The 18,606-nt window shown below is 39.7% G+C and overlaps 1 protein-coding gene across 1 annotated transcript in view; it reads left to right on the top strand.

Moving 5' to 3' along the window:
- ECT2L (epithelial cell transforming 2 like) overlaps positions 1-18,606 on the top strand; it is a 73,480-nt gene that overhangs the window by 31,048 nt on the left and 23,826 nt on the right. Inside the window, exons 6-13 of the mRNA XM_031026288.2 lie at positions 583-751; positions 1,495-1,633; positions 3,195-3,363; positions 7,154-7,282; positions 12,337-12,429; positions 14,028-14,210; positions 15,760-15,863; positions 17,629-17,754. Coding sequence (XP_030882148.1) covers positions 583-751; positions 1,495-1,633; positions 3,195-3,363; positions 7,154-7,282; positions 12,337-12,429; positions 14,028-14,210; positions 15,760-15,863; positions 17,629-17,754 — 1,112 coding nt within the window. The remainder of the gene's footprint in view (positions 1-582; positions 752-1,494; positions 1,634-3,194; positions 3,364-7,153; positions 7,283-12,336; positions 12,430-14,027; positions 14,211-15,759; positions 15,864-17,628; positions 17,755-18,606) is intronic.

Here is an 18,606-nt window from a genome sequence, read left to right on the forward strand (position 1 = left end):
AAAAACAAACAAAGAGAGGTAACTATGAACACAGGCAAAAGCAAATAAATAGGTTCAGGACAGAAGAACTGGGATTAGCAACAGAGGGGAGAAGTGAAACTGGGATTGGAAGCAGGAAGAATGGCATTAAAAGAAGAAAAGTGGGAAGGGAAGAGGGATAAGAGCCCCTCTCAGCGAAGCCTTCTGATTTGCACAGTGCACAACAGAACAACAAGTGATTTGAGTCCTGCCATCTTTTTTTCACTGACTCACCCTCTGTGAGATCATAACAAATGGGAGATTACTTGAAGCCAAGAAGAAGGGCAGAAATGGATGTGAAGCCTGTAAATCGATTAACTGGTTTCCACAAGAAAAGAGGTGCTTGTTCTCTGAGCTTTGTTTCCTGACCTGACATGACTGGTAACTTGGAGCCCCAGTGCTGAGAGGATAAGAAATCCAAACAGAGTCTGTAAAAAGGGCTATAATTATTGCCATTTGGAATAGTGCCCTGGTACAGCTTTATTTTTGATGCCTTTATCTACGTAGACTTGGCGGAGAGAAGCATGAAGTAAACAACGTAGCCTGCTGCTGTTTGTTTTTCAGAGGAGTTATTCAAAGTTCGACCCCCTTGGGTGAGCGGAACATGTTGCTCTAGATTGTTAAAATCCAAACCCCAGCCACGTCTCTCCCAGGCTCTGAGGGATCGAGTGGGATTACATGAAGGTTTGGAGAAACAGCTTGTTTTGGCATCCTTAGAAGCTTTGCCCAAGCGGTAAGCAAACCTCCATCTCCTGAAGGCTCAAGACCATCCCATGATACCAAAAATTCATTCTAGAATAATTTAGCTAACATGCAGGGAGCTTGTATAATTATCTGACTCATATCCTACGACATAGCAATAGAACTAACTCTTTAATCTTCCAGAGCAGTGGTCTTTGACATGTTTTCTGAAGAGGGAAATCTGTAACATTCAAATTTTACATTTCAAATATTCTCGGCCCTGCAAAGAGGCTGGGATGTAGTACATTTTCTATGCAAAGTTATTGAGCAAAAGTAACATTTTTTTTCAGAAATGTTTTTCATGGAGTAAGCATATCCAAATGGGAATATGGGGGTAAGGGTAAGAGAATGGAGATATTATTTAGAAAGCTCTGAGGACCAGATGATCTAGGAAATTTTAAATCTCTCGGCTGTTCCTTTTTAAAACGTCATTTTGAACCCCTAAGTATGTCACTACATTCATTTTAAGTACCCAACAAAAGCTAAATAAGTTCCAGGAGACCTTTCTAGTACCCCATGGACAGAGGAGGAGAGACCCAGAGGCCAGCCCCAGCCCCACCCGACCCAGGAGCCCCATTTGCCGCTGTCCCCAAAAACTGCAGGGAGAGACTGAGGTCCAAAGGCCATGTGCCTTGTTCAGTATAACTGATGCCCAGACAACAGGTTGGTACTCAGTTATCAAAATCCAACTAATAGGAAATTTAAATTTCACTTATTTCCTTCTTTTCCCTATAGAAGCAATGTTTCTGGAAGCCATTCCTACCCTTTCTTATTGAAGAAAACTTGGCATGGAGTTCATAAAAATGATAACAGTTCTTCATATGCTTCCCAGCTTCACTTCTTATTAATATCATCTCGGATTCCTGCATGCGAGGTACGGAATATGTTGGGAGGCCTGCCCTTTTCTGAATCAGTTTTTTTTTTTTTTTTCCATCTACATGAGAAGATGTATAGCAATCTTTTGACCACCATGTGTATGAAAATGATTTCTTTTCTAAAAGGAAAATGGTCTAAGTGGAAATTTACATACCCAGAGCACTTTTAAAAATCAGAAGCAATAAAGATAACCATAAATCAAAATTACTTTTAAAAAAAGCATTAAAGGCTAAAACTCCAGTGAATCCTTATTGAACTGAACTTGTTGCACTTATCCCCAAAAAGAGCAAGGTGATTAGGATTATTTTAAAACCTCTTTGCCCAAGGAATTAAATACTATCATATAACCATCATTTCTCAAAAGAAAAATGTCAGAAATCCTATTTTGTGGGCTATTAAAGGAGGGTGTCATTAAATTATGTTTCTATAATAAGTTATATATTTTAATTTTAATATAATAAGAAAAATAAAGGAAGCACAAAGAAGACATAGGAAACCTCTATTTTTATAGATACGTGTGTATATATGTATATATGACACACAAAGAGGGACATACGTAAAGGATGACATTCAGTAGGTTACATTCATTGGCCTACTTAGAAAGTTTTTTAAAAAATTCCTATTTGTAACAAAATGGTTGCTTTCAAGATATGAATTCAGTATTCTTTCTGGGCACCTAGAAATTGACTCTGATCATTTACAACCGGCCAGCTTCATGGATCCACATGAAAGCAAGATCAGAGTTTTGATCTCCATGTGGGCCCCAAATAGAGTCCCTAATGTTTAATAATGGGCATCAGGCTGGGCACAAAGGATAACCAGTGACAGAGTAGGGGTGAAAAATCTAGTTCAAAGTAAGTCTATTCTCCTATTTGTCTTCTTTACATAAGTCTATGCCATGATTACTTATTTTATTATGAATGTGATGGGTGTTTAAGCAAAAAGTAGAACATAACCATGTGGTAGTCCTCTGCTCAGTTTGAACTGTGACCTTCAGAAAGTGGCATGAGGTTTGGGAGAAAAAAAAAAATCATCGACTTTAATGACTTTCCAACTTGTCTGCTGCTAATGAGTTAACTTTATCACAATGAAAAGTCCATTTGGTTGCTGAGTTCAAAGCACAGTGGTTTTCATATTTATTTAAATGGCAAATATTTAATCAATCAATATTGATAATTCAGAAATTCATGATTAAGAGGAAGACTTTAAATCTATTTTAAAAGGCCATTGCAAAATCATATGATCTCAACTTGATTATTTTTTAAGAGTTGCATATATGTCTCTTCATGGGTATGTACAAAGATAAAAAGGCTGGAAGAAAATAATTTAACTTGTTAATAGTATTTATCTGTGCTGGAGTTAGAAGTGTACTTAATTTTCTCCTCTTATAATTAGAAAAGAAAATCATTGAAAAAGAAGCCAACGAATGATAAAGCTTATCTTCCTCTTTCTATAATTTCTGGAAAAAAGTGTTTAAAAATCACAGCAGATTACATACCCACTGTATTTATTTTATTAATAAATATTCTAAAATAATGGGCTTTGGTTTCATTTTCTAGATGGTGGTGGACAGCATTAAGGCAGGTATCATTTCTGTGGTGTACGAACATAGCGGCTTAACCTTGGAGAGCCTGCTTTATCTCATAGAGAAAGCTCTGGATGGACAGAAGGTACAGAGTATGGGGATATTTAGTGATGGAGACAGCAGAGAAATCAATTTACTCCAAGGTAAGCCTGGAGATTGGAAACAACAACCAACTTTGCACCAATGTGGTGTTTGTCCACGTGTATGACTTTCAGAGCACTATTTAAGTTTCAATTTGCTAACAGAGTTGATATCCCAGCTCAAAGCAGTCATACAGGAGGAGTTCCCTCTTATTCAAGGGAGGGTCAGCCTTTTTGTTCCATTCAGGCCTTCAACTGATTGGGTGAGGCCCACCCACACTGGGAAGAGTAATCTGCTTTACTCAGTCTGCCTGTTCAAACATTAATCTCATTTCCACTCTCACAGACACACCCAAAATGATGTTTGTCCAAATATCTGAGCACCCATGGCCCAGTCAAGTTGACATGTAAAATTAACCAGCACATCATTAAACAAGAACTTCTGTTTTCCTTCTTATTCCAGCCCCTTCTACTTTCTGTTTCTATCAATTTGACTACTTTACATATCTTATATAAGTGAAATCATACAGTATTTAACTTTGTGGTTATTTCACTTAACATAATGTCATCAAGTTTCATCCACGTTGTAGCTTATGACAGGCTTTCCTTCACTTTTTAAGGCTGAATGATATTCCTTGTATGTATAGACCACATTTTGTTTATCCTTTCATTTGCTGATGGCCATTTAGGTTGCTTCCACCTCTTGGCTCTTGTGAATAGCACTGTTACGAACATGAGTGTGCAGATATCTCTTTGAGATTCTACTTTAAATTCCTTTGGATATATAGCCATACATGGGATTGCAGAATTACATGGTAATTTTATTTTTAATTTTTTGAGGAACCTCTATACTATTTTCCATGTGGCTGCACCATTTTACACTCCCACCAACAGTGCACAAGGGCTCCAATTTCTTCACATCCTCACCAACATTTGTTATATTCTGTGTTTTTGTTTGTTTTTAGTTGATAGTAACTATCTTAATGGGTTTAAGATGATATTCATTATGGCTCTGATTTGCGTTTGTCTACTGATTAGTGATGTTGAGCATTTTTCATATGCTTATTGGCTATTGGTATATCTTCTTTATATATATCTATTGAAGTCCTTTGCCCATTTTCTGATGGGTTTATTTGCTATTCTTTATTGAGTTGTAGGCATTCTTTATATAGTCTAGATATTAATCTTATCAGATATGATTTGCAAATATTTTCTCCCATTCTGTATGCTGCCTTTTACTCTGTTTATTATGTTCTTTCATGCACAAAAGTTTTTAAGTTTGATGAAAGTGTAGCAATTGTAATAGCAGCAAAACCCAAGATCTATAAATTGGTGTGCATGAACAGCATTTTTTCATACTTCCAAATGGCTTATACCGCAAAGAAAAGGATGGGCTGATATCATTAACTTATTATGGGTCATCTTTTAAAAATGTCAATGGTTATCCTTCTCAGAGGGAAGGAGATGATGAACGTTTTAGAATTAAAGTTTCAGGGCGCCTGGGTGGCTCAGTTGGTTAAGTGACTGCCTTCGGCTCAGGTCATGATCCTGGAGTTCCAGGGTCGAGTCCCACATCAGGCTCCCTGCTCAGCAGGGAGTCTGCTTCTCCCTCTGACCCTCCTCCCTCTCATGCTCTCTCTCTCTCATTCTCTGTCTCGCAAATAAATAAAATCTAAAAAAAAAAAAAAAAAAAAAGTTTCAGTTTCTATTCTTCTTTATACTATAACTTACATCTTTCCTTGTTATACCTAAAATAGAACGGTTTTAAGATTTACTAGCATGAAATCTTCCATCTCTGTGAGATGAGGGAAGAAAGGGAATAAGATGGTCAAGGATCCATCTGGCAGGGAACCCTTAAATGGCACAGTGGGTACCTGAGTCCCCCATCAAACTACTACCTCTGTGGCTATGTTACCCGGGGACCTGTCCCAGCTGCTAACTCAGGAAATGAGCAGGGAGCCTGATGCTCTGCCGGGGCCAACTGCTCCATCTAGGGGAATCCAAAAGGGCTGTACAAATGGAAAGCTTAGCTCCTGGCTGGGTTTGTCAACACTATTGCCCAACAAACTCAGATAAACTCATGGCAAGAGAAGCCAATCACTCATGAGACAAGGGTTTGGAAAAAAGAAAGGAAAAAATGTATTTTGGGTGCCAGTAGCCAGGGGAGCTAGCAGGCTTAAGCCTTCCCAACTGACCTCTCCACCTGCAAGATGGACACTGGGGTTTTATAGAGACAAGTTCAGGGGGGAATGTGCCAGGGAGCAGGCAGGGAGCACGTGATCCTGAGTGGGGGGTCAGTATGTGTTCAGCCCAGGATCACAGACAGGGAAGGGGACATGTGGGTGTGGGGTGTGGTCTTCTAGGCATTCCATTATTATCAGGGCTTTTCTGGCCTGATTGGAATGTTCCAGTCATTGCAAAACATCTCATCAATGTCTCAAGAAAGTACAATAAGAAATACACATAATGGGTTTTAGTTGAAGCATGAGTTAAGCAGTCTTGTCTATTTCTGGTTTTAACTGTTGGGGTCTATAGTTGAGCAAGAAGGCATGTTAACAGCTAGAACTCAGCATGCTTGGAATAGTTTTGGTAAATTTTATCAACTAAAATAAACTACTTTTGATTTATCTTTGCCTTTTTTTTTTTTTTTTTTTGTCTTTTCTTATTGAGTTTGCCTATGCCTGGAACAAGTTGTGTTCCACATCTAATTTTATATATCCCCCAAAAGTAAAGCATAGCTACTCGTTGGGGTTTACATTTTTACATTTATGATTAATTACATGGTAGCTTTCCTCTAAATGATGGAGAGGTATCGATTACAAATTTATACTGTAGTGTAGTAGGTTTACCCCTTATAGAGTAGAAGTACCTGTTAGGGTTTTCTAACATCTCAGACTTTTTGTTCTGCATATGAGAAAGATTTCCAAACTCTGCCATTTTCCCTTGTTTTCTTATTTATTTATTTATTTAAGAGGGGGGAGAGAGAGAGAGAGAATCTTAAGCAGGCTCATGCCCATCACAGAGCCAGATGCAGGGCTGGATCTCATGACCCTGAGATCAAGACCTGAACGGAAATCAAGAGTTGAATGCTTAACTGACTGAGCCACCCAGGTGCCCCATGTCATATTCTTTTTAAAATCAGTAGTAACATAACAAAATACCTGACAACTAAATTTTCCCTCTATGTAATTTTGGTGTTTCACCAAGAGCTTTTGCCTTAAAACCAACAACAAAATGAAATCTCTTCCTCCAGTCATCTGAAGAGGTCCTTCCATTCTGAATCTAGACTTCTCGATGGAAAGAAGTGAAATGTTGGGATGCTTGCCTGACTTTGTTTTCACTTCCTTACTGGGAGTTAAGAATTCAGAGTCTCCAGGACTCCTTTGGAAATGGGTCTGGACACATGCCAGATTCATGTGTCCATCATACAGAATTCCCAGGAAGTGAGAGTTTCAGTGATGGTTACCACCTTCTGGAGTCATTCAGAACAGAAGACTGAATTATTACTGTGCAACTTGGTGGCAAAAATCCCAGGACTTGGCCGGCCATCTACCCCGAGCCCTGCTGTGAGCCTGGTAATGCACACGGCTGCACAGTGGAGGCAGAGAGACAAGGTCCTAAATCTAGGTGCGCAGTGTCCAATAAATCCAGAACGTGAAGGAGAGTGTGGCCATGTTGGCGTCCTTTTGTGGCCTTGATATGGCCCAGCGCTGGAGCAGGGGCATCCTCCAGATCGGGAGTCTTACGAGCAGACACTGGCTTTTTGAAATATGGTTACATTTTCACAGAGTGCTTCGAGTTTCTGTTCATGATAATGTTACAAGCTAATATGACATTTTGAGTTCTTCCTCAGGTTATAAAATTGGTACTAAAAATTTATTGAGGCCTGAAGTGAGAGACTTCTGGGAGAAACTAGGAAGCTATGTGGCCCCTGAAGAAGAAGGGGGTCACGTGGACCTCTTTGTACCACTTGGAGCATCAGGTCAGTTTGGAAAGGCAGTGGTCATGCCTACCTCAGTGATATTTTGTGAATATTTGAAATGATTCAGTCACATTTTACTCTTTCTCCCTTTTCCCTTACACCTCACATACTCAGGTATTTAGGGGGAAAAGAGCTGGCGTTAGTGGTCCGTGTAACCTGTCCCTGCAGAATAAGGTCACTAGTGACATGAGCCAGCCACGGATATTATTTGTAGCTCTTCTGGAAAACACAGTAAAACCAGCCACCGCAATACAGGGGAAAATGCCTGAAACCATCATCAGTTGGTCTGAGAAAAGCCTCCCTGCTGTGTTCTGAACCTGGAAGGAATGAGCATGAACTTGGTGACCAGGGACCTTGGGCTTGAATCCCACTCATGCCACTTGAGCTGTGTGGCTTTAGGCAAGTTTGTGGACCTCTGTTTCCGCATATGAAAGGATGATAGTACCTTACCTTACAGGACTTGTGTCAAAGTAATGTAAATACTTATAATAAATACACTTATAAAAATACTCATGATATGGGCGCCTGGGTGGCTCAGTTGGTTAAGCGACTGCCTTCGGCTCAGGTCATGATCCTGGAGTCCCTGGATCGAGTCCCGCATCGGGCTCCCTGCTCGGCAGGGAGTCTGCTTCTCCCTCTCCCACTCCCCATTTGTGTTCCCTCTCTCGCTGTGTCTTTCTCTGTCAAATAAATAAATAAAATCTTTAAAAAAAAAAATACTCATGATAAAAATAAATGATATAAATACTTAAATAATATTTGAATATTAAAAACAGACAAAGTGCTTGGTAAAGAGGAGACTGGTTGCTGATCCCGGAGGTTACTGATACAATTTTAAGTGCCCATCTGTCTAGTATCAGTCACTATAATTCAAAGTTGATTTCAGTACTTGAAGAGAAACTCTAGAAACATTAAGACAAGTTCACTTTTTAGACATCTGTTAAATAAAAGCTCTGCATTCATGGACTTTTTTTTTTTTTTTTTTTTTTTAATGCCAAGCAGAGGAAGGCAGAGGGAGTATAAAATTAAATTTTCTCAGTTTCTTTTTCCCATCCCTTAGGGAACTGTGAGTTTTAAAGTTCGTTCTAATCCTCGGATTTCACTGAGCTATGCACACAGGCCAAGTATGCCTCTGGCAGGCTTCAACCAGGGGAAAGGGAAAAACAGAAGTATGGGAAGTGGTTTAAAAGAAAACAAATTACAGAATATCATTAAAAAAAATTTTTTTTTACACAGTTATGACAATTATGTAATCTTAACTATAGAAAATATGCATAGAAAAATCTAAGAAGAAATATAACACAATTATTAACAGCATCTATCTCCAGATGTGTTTTTCAGATTTCCTACTTTTGAAATTAGAATATGGATGGTGTGATTCCTTTGTTTAAATCCTGTGTGTGTATGGGGGAGGGTGGCAGTGTATAGAAAAGAGTTTGGAAGGATGTATACCAAGGTGTAAACAACAGTTGGATAAGTGACTTTTCTTTCCTTTTATCTTTTTTCCTTTTATCTCTTATATGTCCCTATTTTCTGTAATGAACTAGTATTACTTTTATAATGAGAGCAAAGCAATTTTTTTTTTAAGATTTCATTTTTTTAAGTAATCTCTACACCCAGCGAGGGGCTCAAACTTACAACCCTGAGATCAAGAGTCAAATGCTCCACCAACTGAGCCAGCCAGGCGCTCCACAAAGCAAATTTTTTAACTGGAGTAGAAGAAAAAGAAAGGATTTGGGAAAGTAAGGCATTGAAAGGGATCTAGAATAAGGGGAAAAGAACAAAAATTTGGTGACATAAAAACTGTCTCAAGTGAAACTTGATGGCACTCAACAGGTTTCTCACCACCATTTTGGCCCCCAAATCATCCCCAAACTCCTCATCAAATGCCATTTCCACCTGGAGAAGCCGTCAAGACCCTGATTCAGACGAAAGGCTCCAGCTTCTCAGTCCAAAAATCTCTTTTCTGCCACCTCAGGCCTCACTCGGGAGCTTGTCATCCCCAGTAGCTGTATGGTCTCTGAGCTTGATCTCCAGCATTTTTCTGAGTACCACTTCCAAAACATGCACCTAATATTCCAAACACCGTGCTCCAAATAGTCCTATTCTATCAGCTCTTTGCCTCAAGACACTCCCACTTTTCCACACTCTGTCACCCTGCCTTCATCCTCGGTTCCTTCTTTGTTAAACTTGGATTTAATGGTTCGTTATTATCATTACTCTCTTGCAAAGAATCTGAATTCTCGGGCTAAATGTCAGCACTCCGTAAACACCATCACCTGCATTCTCTATGCCTGTCTGCACTGAAGCAGCTGTGTTGAAAACAGTACTATGGCTTTTCTTATTCATCTAACCTGACTTTGCTGCCCTAAGTATCAAATGGGGCTGTGGCACTGACAAGCAATCCTACCACCTTCCCTTGGAAAATTCCTTTCCCACTCCCTGAGATGACTATATCATCCCTTCTCTTCCTTCCTCCATCTTTCAAGAACCTCTCTCTCAGCTGTTGACCTCACCTTTTACTCCCCGAACTTCCCTCCCGCCACCAAATCCACCACCTACCCCACCTCGTACCTTTATTCTCTGTCTTCCCTTTTGTCACGGTGGAAGAAGCAGCTCTGCTCAAATCAGAGATCAAGCATCCCACTGCCTTTCACCTCCTCACGACCACATTCCCACGCTCAGTTCTCTCCGACAGCCTCACCCCTCCCTCTTTATTGGGTCATTCCTATCAAATCAGGAACACATGTAGTACCAGCTCCTGTGCTAAAAAAGAGACCATAAGTTGCCCTCACCTGTAGACACTCAATCTAGATACACCTATGTACTGACTATACCGTGGTTCTCAAATGTTAGTATGTGTCTGAGTCACCTAGAAGGCATATTAAAGTACTCACTGCAGGGTCTCGTCCTAGCATTTCTTACTCACTAGGTCTGGCGTGTGGGCTGAGAATTTTCATTTCTAACAAGTTCCCAGGTGTTACCGCTGCTGCTCAGCAGGGGTCCGCTCCAGATTCTCTCTCTCTCTCCCCCTCGGCCCCTCCCCCTGCTCACTCACATTCTCTTTCTAAATAATAAAATAAATAAAATTTAAAAATTTCTGAAGCAGCTTTATCAAGGTGTAAATGACGTAAAATAAACTGTACATATTTAAAGCGTGCACCTGGATAAATTTTGACATAGGTATACATACCCTGTGAAACCATAAAATAATCAAGATAATGAACATATTCACCACCCCCAAAATGTTCCTCATGCCACTCTGCAATTTTTGCCTCCTGCTTCTCCCCATCCCCATCCTGAATTAACTGCTGATCTCCTTTCTTTCACAATGCATTAGTTAGTATTTTATAGAATTTTCTATAAATGCAATCATACACGGTTGCATTCTTTTTTGTCAGGCTTCTTTCACTCAGAAGAATTATTTTAGATCCACCCGTTTGATGCTTGTATCAATGGCTCATTGTTTTTTTATTGCTGGGAATTATTGCATTGTATGTATATACCACAATTTGTTTATTCAGTCACTTGTTGATAGATATTGGAGTTCTTTCCAGTTCCCGGGTCTTAACCTAGAAAGCTGCTATGAACCTATGTGTGAACATATGCTTTTATTTCTCTTGGGTAAATACCTAGGAGTGGAATGCCTGGGTCATATGATAGGTGTTAACTTTTTAAACACTGGCGAAACTGTTTTCCGGAGTGGTTGTACAATTTTACATTTCCACTAGCAATGTATGAGAACTCTAGTTGCGTAGTACCCCCATATTGGGTACGTGGTCTTCTTAATGTTAGCCGTGCGAGTGGGTGTGCATTGTATCTCATTGTGGTTTTAATTTGCATTTTCCTCATGACTGATGATGCTGAACATCTTTTCATGCACTTACTTGCCATTCATTGGTCTTCCTTGGTGCAGTGTCTGTTTGAACCTTTTGCTCATGTTTAAAATTAGGTTGTTTCTTTTCTTATTGAGAACTCTTTATGTATTCTAGAAAAGTGATTTACAAATATTTTCTCCCAGTCTGTGACTTATCTTTTCCTTCCCTGAACAGTCCCTTTTGAGGAGATGAAGTTCTTAATTTTTGTGAAGTCAAATTTATCTATTTTTTTCTTTTATAGGTTATACCTTCAATGTCATATCTGAACACTATCTGACTAAAGTTCACAAGATTTTCTTTATTTTAGAAATAAAGAATTTCTTCTAAATTATTTAGTTTTGACTTTTAGATTTCTGATCCATTGATTTATTTGTTTGTTTTATATAGTTTTAAAAGTATGGGTTGAAGTTTCATGTTTTTTTAACGTATGGATATCTAATTTTTCCAGCACCATTCCTTGTAAAGATTATCTTTTCACAGGGTGTTCCATTTGCATCTTTGTTGAAATCAATTGACTACATATATGTAGGTATATCTGTGGACTCTATTTGATTTCATTGATCCATTCCAATTAAAAGATTAGACCCCCAGTAAATGAGAGACATCCCAACCTTTCAACCACCGCCATCTTGTTCCAACCAATTTGGAGTAATTGTTTATTCTTAGACCACAAAGAATTAAAATACATAATCCAATATATTAGTTTCATTCACACTAATTCCTTCTATATGCTGAATCCAATCTTTATGCTGTGTCACTGAAGAAGGGGTGAAATTAATACCACACTAAATTTTGACCATCGTATTTAACAGTTTCAACAGTTCTACATCTGTCCTTTTACAATGAGACTTCTCCTTTGAGTCAGACTAGTTTAGAAAATATATTAGATTTTTCTCTGTCTTTGGCCTGAGTATTCCAACTTTGAAAATAAACACCAGGTCAACCTTCCTGCCCTGTCTCTCCACCCTGTTGTTTAGTCCTCATTAACTAAGTGTTTGGACTTCAGCACTTAGAGGTGAGCTAGAAAGTGCTTACGGACTGTTCCATGAGGGATTTGAATCGAAGATGAGAAATGCTAGGGACCTTTCTTGGCCAGCTTAGTGCTCCTAAGTGGTACTTAACTGTTCCAAGGCAAAACCTGTGAGTAAACTAATGAAAGTATTTTTGACTCTGCAGAGGCAGGAATGGAAGTTCTTTCCCAGTTATCTCAACTAACTGGCACATTCTTTACTGCCCCCACTGGAATTGCAACTGGCTCTTACCAACACAGTAAGTGTATGTGGGGGCTGACCACAGTGCCCAGGAACATCCTCAACTCCGGGGTCACCAAAAGACAAAGCACAGCTAATAATACTGGTTCTGGCCCATGTCGATGACTGTCTTCCATTCCCTCTCAAAAGGAATGCTGTCACAACCCAAACTATGTCATTTTCCATGGTCCAGTGCCCTTTCAAGTGCTTAGAAAGGGATTATTTATTACAAATATTTGCTTCAAACCATCATGTACACAAACTCTGTTGAAAACATCATTTTTAATAGTTAAAGATGTATAGTTGCTGATCTAGAGAAATAACAAGTACCAAGAATAATTCTTCTTAGTGAGACAGAATCAATATGGTTTCCTTTGGAAATAAGAATTGTAGCTATAAAGAGATGGTGAAGGGGATTGCTCAGGTTCCAATTCAACTGCATTATCTGAGAGGAAAAACAAAGATAAAATATACACCTGAAAGGGAAGTTTCATTTAGATACTGAAGCTGCAGATATTAAATGCAAATGTAACACTGGCTGACCAACAAGAGTACCACAGTGCTCTGCTAAAGTAACAAGAACCATTTTCCCCTTTAAAACTCCCTGGCCTCCTATTACACGGGGTTTGGGGCCATGTAGAAACCATATAAAACATGACGTCTCTAATCCCAAATGCCAAGGGACTTTCAAGCCTGGGGAGAACTGGCATGATTGGAAACCTGTAAGGGAAAAGACTCCATGTATCTACAAAAGAGCACATTGACCTGCTAGATTTTTGTAGCAGAAGTCACTTGTTAATTTTAGTTCTATAGCTACATTACCAAGTGATAGATAGCACACTGGGCCTTGTGCAGATAGGATGGCAGCCTTGCAGCAGGGAGCAGGGTGCAAACACTGTTCTTTATGGGGCGGCTCTTCTTCCTTTTCTCCTCCTGTGTCTCCTCTTCCTTCTGTTCATCTTCCTTTTCCCTCTCTTCTTCTTAGTTTTCTTCTAGAAAAGCATGTTATAAAGAGTTGCACATGTTTATCAATAAAAATGAGGGGAGGGGAATCAAATAAGACTATCTATCCATTGAGGACAGAAAATCAGATTTAACATGCCCCAGCATCATTCAGTAATTGACTTTCAAGGAGAGAACATCCTTAAGCACCCACTACAGTCATGTAGAGATATTTAGAGAGAGAGAGCAGCTTGACATGATGTAAGGAAGCCACAGGGTTGGCTAGCCCAAGATGACTTTGGATGACATGGTGGGGAGACCAGGCAGAGTGGGGTTTTCTTGTATGTTCATTTTAGGATGTAAAGAAAAAGCAGCACATTCTTGCCTACTCTGCTTCCTGATATACAAAACCAGCAGCTATTTAATTTTGATTTCAAATGTAACATATCAACCTTATCTGTCAAAGAAGAGATAGGCATTTGAAATTATTCATTGTGTCCTTAAGCTTCTAATTTTACCTTTGAAAGCAGCTAATGGGTGTTTCTCTTAGTCTTCTAATGAGAAAGGAGAATAAGTCTGCTGTAAATACAGCTAAGTTTTTGTTGTATCATAAATAAGAAGAATTCTTTCATCTGAGCTCCAGTCCACAATAATAAAAGGAGAAAATCATGTCAGTTCTTAGTGATTGGCTGGGAAGACCGTGGGAAAGGGCTCCCTGTTCCATCTACTTCAGTGAGTCAAAGCTGCAGATGTGGTCCAGTTTCACGGATTGTCTGGAAGACACCTTGAAATCAGTACGGAAACAGTTAAGTCCTCTCTTCAAGGAGTTGCAAAAGAACATCAGTGCCAGGATAATAGGTAAGAACTCTTGCTGCTTCTGTTGTAGGTTCATTATGAAGGTCCTTCCCTATCTAGGGTGAATACAAGGTCAGGAACGGCTCAAGCAAAAGCGGGCTTCTATACCTGTTCAGTAAAACTTTCTTTCCTTTGTTTTCCATATCTCCTTTCAAATGTAAGGACTATCCACTGACAAAAAATATATTCATCTTCAAAATGCTGAAGCTATTCCTTTTAAATAGTAGTGTTTTACTAATCCTATGCCCGTCAGTGGTTTACCTAGACAAAACTCACTGAGTGTTTGCTAAGCCAGAGGGCTCTGCCCTTCTTCCCACCACAATTTGGTCTAAAAGTTAAGCTCCTCTTAGACATAACACCCATTACTTAAGTTGTTCTATGATTGTGTTCTATGTATTTTCTAGATAAAATATTCAATTTGGTGGTGGGCTCCACAGACCTCTGCTGAGCCTCTTGGACATCACTGAATTTATCATCCCATTTGCACTCCCTACTCATGACTAATCTATCACAATAGAGTCTTGGAAGCCATTTTCTGTGGCAACCAGATCTTCCCCTAAATCAGTCCATTCTTTAAAATGAAATTGTTTGTTTGTTTTGTTTATTTATCATCTGGGTAAATGACCACCACCCCCATCTTTAACTACCTATTCAATTTATCCCTAACGCTTCCCATCTGACTAAAATACCCTCGAAATCAAGTCATTATTTAGTTATGTCTTACTTCCTTCTTCCCTCCCTACCCTGCTTCTTATTAAGGTCCCAGACAATTACTGTCTACACAAGAGCAATAGCACACAAGTATGCATGTAGATATTTTATGTCAATGTATGTCCTACATCACTTTACATAAATGTCTCCAAAACAGGGAGCTGTCTTCTTGGTTTTATGTACTATCTGCTTGACCACATTTAGTAGATGTTCAACCAATATTTTAAAAAGGTTATAAGGCTATAAACAGGGAGAAATTATTTCTCCTGTTTTTTTTCATAGATATTAAGGACCAAAGAGAAAAGCAGAAAAATTAGCTTTTTCAAGATAGAAGTATTTTTGATGATATTTGTAAGAAATGAGAAGTTAGATGGAATAAAATTATTTGCATATAAATGCACATTGTTCAAAATATTAAAAATATAAAAAGATGTCTGTGTAATTATGGTTGTATGTTGTTTGCTGTAGACTTAAACTATTTAAGTCTTGAACTCAAAAATACCGGGGTGTGAGGAGGAAGTTTTGGTGGGACTGAGAATCTAAAATTTAAACTTATAAGGTTTATTTTCACCTGTTTTCTCCTTATTGTCCAATTTATAGATTCTATTTAATATCAGCTTCACCAGGGCGGGTACTTTTTAATATGCTTTACATTTAGTTATGCTTGCTCAATTTATATTTTATCATGGTGGATAATCCCCATGGCATAATAGAATTTTAATTTTTATGCTTCACATTTTTTAATCCACTAAAAAGCAACTGTGAGGAATGAGTTGTTTTCTTCTTGCTCACATCTCTTACATCAATTAATTACAAGGCGTATGGCCTTATGTACTTACAGGGCAGCTTACTTTTGACCACACGAGTATGGCTAGCATTCTGAATAACCAAGAAATTGCACAAGCTCTGGCAGATGGATTGATGGAACTTACAAAAGATAATTCTGTGAGTGTTTCTTCGAAGAAAGCAAACTTTAAAAACCTAACACTTTATACGTTTTTAGTTTGCACTGATTTTTTTTTTAACCAGTTTATCCCTTGGGAGACACAATTCCTCTGAGAATTACATCAGGTTGTAAAAACAGCCACTGAGAGATTCTGGGCCCAAGATGTATTAGGTACACAAAATAGACAAATATAAGGGCACCTGGGCGGCTCAGTCGCTTAAGTATCTGCCTTCAGCTCAGGTCATGATCCCAGGGTCCTGGGATGGAGCCCCGCATGGGCAGCCGGGAGCCTGCTTCTCCCTCTCTCTCTCAAATAAATAAATAAATAAATATATATATATATATATATATATAAAATCTTTTTAAAAAAATAGACAAATGGGAAAATTTTCTAGGTTATTTAAGACGTATTTACATTGTGTGCTGTTTTCCGTCTTGTGATTAATTTCAGTCAGAAGTGACTTCCTTAAACAACATGTTAGTGGCTTTATGTTTCACATAAACATTACTTAACAGTTTAAACAATTAATAGTATGATAGGAAAACCAAGAAAGCATGAAACCAGATAGAAAATGATGAAGGGCAAAAAAGGCTAGTTGAGAGAGGAAGGGAAGGAGAACACAAAAAAACACAAATAAGCAAATCAGTAAGTTAGCTGGGGACAGGCATGGGGGAAGCATGTAGAAGCATTTTTTCAGAAACCGATCTTGGCTACTCTCCCAGAAAAGTCAGTCGACGCATCAGGAAATAGTGAGGAGAGACAGTATGCGGGACCCCGTATGGCAGGGCTCTAGGACCATGAACTCTGCAGCTCTGTTCCGGGGAAGTGGAGAACAGGATAGGAATAGGGATGATAGTACCATACCTGATGCTACGTAAGGTCTTTAGTTCTCCACGGAAAGATTCTCAATCCTTCTCTTCCACTGGAGTGATTCTACCTTGTGGATGAATTTAACATCATCTTTGTACATGTCCTTTATCTACCAGGGGTCTGCTCTGGTTTCAAGGTGGCTGCCTGGGTGAGCAGCAGGCATCTCCAGAGTTAGCTGAGCACAGGGCGGAGTCTGAGAAGCTGCAGTTGGCCATGATTTGTCTTCTCTGAAGACCCAGCTCCTCACTGTTCTAGCTACCCATCGTCAGCCCAGGGAGTAAAATGAACAGGGATGTTCACAGGGATGATCCGAGGTCTTGAAAGGTCCTGAACTGTCTCCTGAAAGACCAAAGAATTACTAAACGTGTTTGGTGTAGGTTCAGTGTACTTACTCCCAACCAAATTATTTTAAAATGAGCTTGTATGATGTAATTTCGCTGGTGCTCAAACCTCTAGCCTGAGAGGGAACCAAATGTGGGGGTGTCCTAGGCTGTTCTGTGCAGTCATCCTGCTGCAAGGCCTCTCCCATGCTTCTGTCCCCCCAGAGAAAGCAGGCTCCCTCATGTCCCCGTTCCTCATCTGGCCTCGAGACTGACGTGGGCAACTTTGGGCCACTTTGGTTCTGAAGATCTTGAGACCTTCCCCACAAGACCTTGGCATCCTAATTGGATTGTGACAATAAGAGAACAGGGATTAACTGCAAAGTCCCGTTTACAGACTTTAATTGAATAATACTTACTTAGTTTTCTAGACGTTTAATTAGGTAGAAAGAAGAAAACGCTACTAAAAATATATTCTCTTTTCTGCTGCACCTGTATTGACCTGTTTTCCAGGTGAATGTTTTAACTGGAAATTCTTTTTTCTTTTGGTTTGGGGGGGTGGGTTTTTTTTAGGACAAACCTCTGGAGTTTTTGTCAGATTTTCTGCTGAAGAAATGTGGTAAAGGGAGCAAGGATTTTGAAGAAAACGTTATTCCGACAAAACGTGATCCAAAGGCCGCACTCAGTTTACCTCCGCAGGTAAAGTGATAGGGGCAGTTTTATGTCATTAATTCACTGTGTGCTTAGACACCTGTGGTTAAGAAATCCATAAACAATAAGGATCATCCTCCCTGGAAAGCCTTCACCTTGTCATTTCTCCTAAGAACTTCCCTTCCAGGGGCTATGATAAAAAAGGGGGCTTTGTAGATTCCTAGCAAGAGTGGCCTTCAAGCCACCTGAGGGCGGAAGCCGCCTAGCCTAGCGACTGGGGTAGTGCCACTCGGGGCGGGGCGGGGTAGTCAGCCCCTCGCCCTGTGCCGCTCACTCGGTGGAGCCCCGGCTCACTCGAGAGAGACAGTGTTTTCATTTGCAGCCCATGACACTTTTGGGGGGAAACACGGCCGTGTTCTTCTTTTCTTAGTTGAGATTCCAGTTCATAAAAGGAAAAAAAAAAAAGTGGGTTTTAAACCAGTCCTCCAAGCAAACAAGAATAATTGTGCCAGTAGTATGTTCAGAGTCCAGCCATCCTTGGTTCTGTGAAATAATTGGGATTCGGGAAACACTGAAAATTGCCTTGTCATTCAGAGAGCTGGTTTCTATGCAAATGTCATTTCCGAATCACGGGACGCTCATAGAAAAATCACCTCTTGGATGATCAAAGGCTTGGGGACGCCACCCCCACCCCCATGAAAACTATTAGTAGGAGGAGACCTGTGAGTTCCATCAAGCAGACAAATAATTTGTTGCCCTATTAACCTGATATTCTGGAAGCCTCTGATCACACTTCTTTAGAAGATAGCACAGCGCAGGGGAGGGCGAACAAGGAGGGCTGCTGGGGGCAGGGTCCCCTCTGCCGCAGCTGCAGACTTGCTCAGCAGCATGACAGGCCTG

Source organism: Leptonychotes weddellii, chromosome 8, assembly GCF_054177405.1.
Source record: "Leptonychotes weddellii isolate Sample4059 chromosome 8, ASM5417740v2, whole genome shotgun sequence".
In the NCBI taxonomy this organism is placed as follows: domain Eukaryota; kingdom Metazoa; phylum Chordata; class Mammalia; order Carnivora; family Phocidae; genus Leptonychotes; species Leptonychotes weddellii.